The 7,491-nt window shown below is 45.2% G+C and overlaps 1 protein-coding gene across 1 annotated transcript in view; it reads right to left on the bottom strand.

Annotated features, from left to right (window-relative positions):
* plcxd2 (phosphatidylinositol-specific phospholipase C, X domain containing 2) overlaps positions 1-7,166 on the bottom strand; it is a 7,634-nt gene extending 468 nt beyond the window's left edge. Inside the window, exons 1-3 of the mRNA XM_076291207.1 lie at positions 7,067-7,166; positions 6,066-6,532; positions 3,476-3,717 (exon numbers count right to left, since the gene is read on the bottom strand). Coding sequence (XP_076147322.1) covers positions 3,476-3,717; positions 6,066-6,532; positions 7,067-7,166 — 809 coding nt within the window. The remainder of the gene's footprint in view (positions 1-3,475; positions 3,718-6,065; positions 6,533-7,066) is intronic.
* Between the last annotated feature and the right edge of the window lie 325 nt (positions 7,167-7,491).

The raw sequence follows: 7,491 nt of genomic DNA, 5'->3' as shown, positions 1-7,491 counted from the left end.
GTCATTCCCATGAAAATGCTAGACAGGTAGACATGTAGCGCTAAACAGGTAGACATGTAGCGCTAAACAGTTAGGGCTAGACAGGTAGGGCTAGACAGGTAGACATGTAGCGCTAGAGAGGTAGACATGTAGCGCTAAACAGGTAGACATGTAGACATGTAGCGCTAGACAGGTAGACATGTAGCGCTAAACAGGTAGACATGTAGCGCTAAACAGGTAGACATGTAGCGCTAGACATGTAGACATGTAGCGCTAGAGAGGTAGACATGTAGCGCTAGAGAGGTAGCCATGTAGCGCTAGAGAAGTAGACATGTAGCGCTAGAGAGGTAGACATGTAGAGGTAGACATGTAGACATGTAGCGCTAGAGAGGTAGACATGTAGCGCTAAACAGGTAGACATGTAGACATGTAGCGCTAGACAGGTAGACATGTAGCGCTAAACAGGTAGACATGTAGCGCTAAACAGGTAGACATGTAGCGCTAGACATGTAGACATGTAGCGCTAGAGAGGTAGACATGTAGCGCTAGAGAGGTAGCCATGTAGCGCTAGAGAAGTAGACATGTAGCGCTAGAGAGGTAGACATGTAGAGGTAGACATGTAGACATGTAGCGCTAGAGAGGTAGACATGTAGCGCTAGAGAGGTAGACATGTAGACATGTAGCGCTAGAGAGGTAGACATGTAGCGCTAGAGAGGTAGACATGTAGCGCTAGACATGTAGACATGTAGCGCTAGAAGGGTAGACATGTAGCGCTAGAGAGGTAGACATGTAGCGCTAGAGAGGTAGACATGTAGCGCTAGAGAGGTAGACATGTAGCGCTAGACATGTAGACATGTAGCGCTAGATAGGTAGACATGTAGCGCTAGAGAGGTAGACAGGTCAGTGCTAGACAGGTAGACATGTAGACATGTAGCGCTAGAGAGGTAGACATGTAGCGCTAGATAGGTAGACATGTAGCGTTAGACATGTAGACATGTAGCGCTAGAGAGGTAGACATGTAGCGCTAGAGAGGTAGACATGTAGCGCTAGACATGTAGACATGTAGCGCTAGAGAGGTAGACATGTAGCGCTAGAGAGGTAGACATGTAGCGCTAGAGAGGTAGACATGTAGCGCTAGAGAGGTAGACATGTAGACATGTAGCGCTAGAGAGGTAGACAGGTAGCGCTAGAGAGGTAGACATGTAGACATGTAGCGCTAGAGAGGTAGACAGGTAGACATGTAGCGCTAGACAGGTAGACATGTAGACATGTAGCGCTAGACAGGTAGACAGGTCAGTGCTAGAGAGGTAGACATGTAGACATGTAGCGCTAGAGAGGTAGACATGTAGCGCTAGGCAGGTAGACATGTAGACATGTAGCGCTAGAGAGGTAGACATGTAGACATGTAGCGCTAGACAGGTAGACAGGTAGACATGTAGCGCTAGAGAGGTAGACAGGTCAGTGCTAGACAGGTAGACATGTAGACATGTAGCGCTAGACAGGTAGACATGTAGCGCTAGACATGTAGACATGTAGCGCTAGAGAGGTAGACATGTAGCGCTAGAGAGGTAGACATGTAGCGCTAGAGAGGTAGACATGTAGCGCTAGAGAGGTAGACATGTAGACATGTAGCGCTAGAGAGGTAGACAGGTAGCGCTAGAGAGGTAGACATGTAGACATGTAGCGCTAGAGAGGTAGACAGGTAAACATGTAGCGCTAGACAGGTAGACATGTAGACATGTAGCGCTAGACAGGTAGACAGGTCAGTGCTAGAGAGGTAGACATGTAGACATGTAGCGCTAGAGAGGTAGACATGTAGCGCTAGGCAGGTAGACATGTAGACATGTAGCGCTAGAGAGGTAGACATGTAGACATGTAGCGCTAGACAGGTAGACAGGTAGACATGTAGCGCTAGAGAGGTAGACAGGTCAGTGCTAGACAGGTCGCGCTCTCTTTTAATGCCAGTTAAAGTCTGCAGTGAGATGGATTAGACTGCATCATCATTGATCGCAGTGATTAGAATATTAATCCTGAAGATCCATCTCCATGTAACACCTTCTACTTGTCTTGTTACTGCTTGATAACTTAGTCACTAATTAATTGCTGCGTGACCATTTTTGCCATACTTAGAAGATAGTTATCCTGTATTCATTAGTTCAGTCGGACTTTGGTATCAATGAGAGGCAAAGAGATACATTTCTTAAATCTGTGAGATTGGATTGAACCACTGAACTCAATACAGACCCAGAAGGAGGCTAGAAACTCACTGATACAGAGTTGTGGGTCATCGCTCCTGACCCATGCTCTGCAGTCATTTGGACAAAACCAGGAAATGGAATGCCAGAGCTAAATATTTAGCCTGAAATAACAAACAACCCAGCATCCACACAGGGTCACAATTAAGCCACTTCCTCCTGGAGCAGCTCTCTGTGTGTGCGATAGCCTCTTCCATACAATTCCGTTCTGGACATTATCGCCTGCACTTTGCTATAGTGGTCAGATAACGTCATGTCGACGATTCAGTTCTGCCAATGAAGCACTTAACCAAATTCTGGTTTTCTTTCTAGGGAGGCAGAGGCTCAGAAGGAGTCTCCTGACCCAGTCAAAGGGCCCCAAACCGCTCTCACTGTGTAGGTCAGTGTCTTGCACGCCATCACTGTATGAATGTGTGAGTGAATTGGTGAATGAGGCATTAGATAGATCGATTGTTGAGAGATAGATAGTTATTGACTGATAGATAGATCATAGATAGACAGATAAATAGATAGTTAGATAGATAGATAGATCAATAGATAGTTTGAGACAGACAGATAGACAAATAGATAGAGATACTTCATTCATCTCTAGGGACATTACCTCTGTATGTAAAACAATGCGAGTGCTCGGACGAGTAGAAAAGTGCTATATAAATGCAGTTCATTTCTACTTATCGTAGGTCAGCCTGTATCTGGCCTCTGTTAGGGGCACTGACTAGCGACCTCTCTCTCCTCATTCACTCTCTGAAGTAGAACATCAAAGGAGCCCCAAGCCCAAGAGGATCAGTCCTAATCCTCACTGCATGAGGGGCACTGGGATGCCCCAGCCACAGCCTCTGCTCCGGGTCTGGATGGAGACGCAGGGGGAAATACTGGGCTTTCCCATGGAAACCTCTCTCTTTGTTTCATGCTTACTTAAGACCCTATTGCTTTGATAATGTTAGTGTGTGTGCGAGAGTGTGTGTGTGTGTGAGTGAGAGAGAGAGAGTGAGTGGATTGGCTCATGTAGAGGAGTTTCAAACTTTTTTTGTTTACTCTACATTGCCCCCTTGTGGTTGATCTCTGAGCATGAGGGACAATGAGAGCTGTGCACTAAAGTGGCTCATATACTGATAAACATCTCGTTTTAGAGTTATAGTCCGTCCTCTATTCTCCACTGACTACCGCATGCAGACGCACTCTTTAAAACACATTTCGATCTCTTTAAACTCTGTACGCGGTGTTATTCAAGAGCTCTCCACCTTTCCACCAGGTGATTCCGCAGTCCTCGGACGAGGCCTTTGACGATGGTCTTGACCTGTGGCGTGAGGATGGCCTGGGAGACGTGGAAGGTCCCGCGCTTGGCTCGCTCGTCCAGCGTGGTCTCCAGGAACTTGATGAGCTTGCCGGTGTCCGTGGTGTTGGCCCAGGGCGCCGGGATGTTGTTCCCCGGCCACATCAGAGGGCAACCCTCGGCAGACTGGTGGTGATAGAACACCAGAACCTGACGGAACCACATAGAACTGGTTGAGGCACATTCAAGTAAGCGCTGCAGTGCAACTGACCAAAAGGGGGGTGAGAGTAATGTGGTGACAGTGGAAGCTCTTGCAAGACAGTGGGAAAGGCAGAAATTATATTAACATTACATATGTACACAAATATGATATACAATGAATATGCTGATATCATAAGCGACAAATATGTGTCACTGATCGTGAAAAGAAAAAGAGGACAATAACAAACGGTCCGTAATGCTACCTGTTGCACAGCTAGTGTTGATGTTGTGTGCATTGGGCCTTTTGTCTAGCTGTGCCACAAGCTGACTAAGGGCAAATGAGAGACTCACCACAAAAAGAGAGCTTGGTTTCCTCTCCTTAGAAAAACGGAAATGGTGACTAACACACACGCACGCACAAACGCACGCGCGCACGCACACACACACACACACACACACATGCACACACGCTCACACACACAGCTACATATTCTGTCAGTTAAGATGGTCACCACCATCCAGAACAACAGATCCCAAAAGGTAATTCAATTGCCACTGAGCTCTGAGAGACTCACAATCCCTAAACGAGCAATTATGAGACTTGCCACTAAGTAGCTTGAAGCTGGTCACTTTTCCATGTACGCATTCTTCAATCCTCTCCCAGGTTCTGCAGTAAGTTCATGTTGTGTGTGATGTCTGTATGCTACTGAGACCTTGAATTTCCCCTTGGGGATCAATAAAGTATCTATCTATCAATCTCACTCCCAGTACACAGCATACAGAGGTAATTCTCACCGCTAATTAACATGCAGCATGCACGCACACACACACACACACACACTTTTCACATGCTCTAATACGTGTGTAGCTTGATATCACTGTCAAGTGCTGACTAGGAGACTAGAGCGCACTGGCTGATTCCCTGTAATCCCCTAACCGTCTTTCCCTAACGCTGTTATACGCCTCAGCGCCAGCGATCAGCTGAAAATAGCTAGTCACACCACATGTGCTGCTGCTCACTAATGAAGCGCACTATGCAGATGCACCGCCGTTATGCTATTGGATTGGGAAACCTCAATGTTTTTTCTTTTGCAATTTGTTAAGACAACAAAATTATTCAACCTTAAGCTTTTTTTCTGGCATAACACAAAAAGGCATAACATACTTATATACTAATACTTATTAATTTGGCTGACCCTTTTATCCAAAGCGACTTACAATTATTACAAGGACCATTGTCTACAGAGCAACTTGGGGTTTAGTGACTTGCTCAAGGGCACAACGGTGCCAGCCGAACATTCAACGGTTCTGGCTACTGCGTGCTAGACCAGCTCCTTAGCCACAACACTACCACTGCTCGCGGTTGCCCCATACTGACAATCAGGCTGCAGATGCATGATCACTTTCTGAACTGTACAACTCGCCTGCATCACTGCCTAATGCACCAGAGGAAGTGTGGTTAGGGCCGTTTTTTCCACTTGCATGCAAATCCACATGTAAATAACTATATTCAGACATAGTTTAGGCACGAGTGGAAATTCTAAAGGTTAAATTACACTTATGAAATTATGTAGTACGCAAATAATTGCAGACAAGGCTGACTGTTTAATATCTTAGATTCTTCTCAATAAGCACTCTTTGCTTTCCTGACAGCTTTGCACACTCTCTGCATTTTCTCAACCAGCTGCAGGCAAACAGCAGAAAGGGTTTCCATCCATCTTGAAGGAGTTCCCATAGATAGATAGATAGATAGATAGATAGATACTTTATTGATCCCCAAGGGGAAATTCAAGTGTAAAACGTGGCGCACTGTACAGCAGACGACGGGACTGGGAGCTCTGTGAATAAGGCGTATATCCAAAAGTACATGATGCTCTTGGGAAAACGGGACACAAAGAACTGCTCCATGATGAAGAGCAATCCAGGCACTCCAAGTTGGGTGAGGACAAGGAGGATGGATGCGTTAAAAACGCCCTTACTATACTGGCTACACTGATTAAAAAGCCAAAATGTTTTGATCAAACAACCTGGTGTTCTTCAGAGCTTAACATTCATCCATGTTGCACACTTGGTTGCTTTTTATTCACTTATATGAGCTGAAAAGAATTCCAGGTGACTTCATGAAGCTGGTTACAATAATGTCAATACTATGCTAACCTGTCGTGAAGGTAAATGGTGGATACTTTTGAGTAATCTAAAATATGAAACACTTTTATAAAACATTTGTACATTTGTTTGTGTTATGTCCGTTTTTTATCTTCAGCATTGTTCTATAATGTAGGAAATTGTAAAAAAAAAAGAAAAAAAACATAAGAATGAGAAGGTAGTAGCCTACTGTAATTAATTAGTCAACTCACCTGATACTTTTGCTCCCACAGGTAATTGAGTGAGATCTCCTCTACCACACAGATCTTGCACAGTTTCGAGCCAAACACCTCCTGTAGCATGCGTATGAGGTAGCGATGATGCTCCTCTTCCATGGCGTAGTGATGGTTGAAGTCCAGAAACACTACTTCCTTACGGTGAGCGTTCAGGAAGTTGTTGATGTCATTGAGGCCATCGCGCACCTTGTGCCCAAACAGCCCGTGAATAAAGTAGATCTCATGGCCCGGTTCACCTGGCTTGGAGGACACGCGGAGGTCGAAGTAGCGGATTCCGCCCTCCAGTTGTTCCTTGAAGGTGAGGTTTTGGGTCATGGACCACTTCTTCATAACCTTTTTTGCCAGCAAACGGAACACGGCCGCAAGGTGTTTGACCACAGCCTTCTGGTCAGGTCCAACGGGAGCCTTCTCATCCACCCAGAAACTGAACGAGTCGTGAGATCCTACAACAGAAACGTCATCAAGGTTAGTTTACAGTTCTACCACACCTGTAACACAAACTCGCTGACCTTGGACTAATTTAAGTAGCACATTGTTGTTTTGTGGATGTGGCAGTAGCCTCTACTTCATACCTGAGTTAAGGGTGAAATACTGGTATAGTATATTACTGAGGAAAACTATTGCTTAAACATCCATTACTCATGTGATTAATTCCTCAAATGCACAGACTATCTGCAGCAAATATGAAGTCAGTAAATCTATTTAACAAAGTGGGCTTTATTTGACTATTTCAAGTCAAGTCTTGACAACAACGCTATACTGCAGGCCCAACTCCATAAGGAGCTAATGAAATTAGGTAAAGTAGTCTAGGTCTACATCTAAAACATTTCCATCCCAAATTAAAGTTTTAGTGAATGGTCAAAATAGCAATTGGTGACACTGACCTCGTTTAAACATCACAAGGATTTAATAGCATATTGTATTCAGAATAAAACGAAAATACAGGAATCAGGAATCTCTGAAATTGATTATGCTACCTGGCACAGCCAAATGCTTCAGAGGCATCGAAGTGAGTTTAGGGGCAAGCGAGCCCATCCAGTCGGCATTGGAGACATTGCCAGTGGGTCGGGTTTTCATGTTGCCTCAAGATTTAAGACCTCCAACGCCACAGCGTATCAGTGATTGAACACGTGCGGATGGTCCAACACCAACATCCACGCTACTCCAGAGAGGCTCACTCGTCGCGAAATCATCCTTAAAATGTTGCTGCTGTACACAGGATATCTAGACATCCACCTGTAGCGATTCTACCCGAGCAAAATGCCTCGTTCAGTCCTACACAGACATGTGCTAATGAGGGTAATCTGCTCAATCCCTGACACCACTCCCTCTCTCCACCCTCCTTGCATAAATTACAGCACTATTTGGGCCGACCAAGGCATCTCCAGATTATCCCTACCTT

Source organism: Alosa pseudoharengus, unplaced genomic scaffold (assembly GCF_046254945.1).
Source record: "Alosa pseudoharengus isolate Yale_2024_CS ecotype anadromous, Long Island Sound unplaced genomic scaffold, YU_APseudo_1.1 YU_APseudo_1.1_scf_18, whole genome shotgun sequence".
Taxonomy (NCBI): Eukaryota; Metazoa; Chordata; class Actinopteri; order Clupeiformes; family Clupeidae; genus Alosa; species Alosa pseudoharengus.
This window is presented reverse-complemented; position numbering and strand designations above follow the sequence as displayed.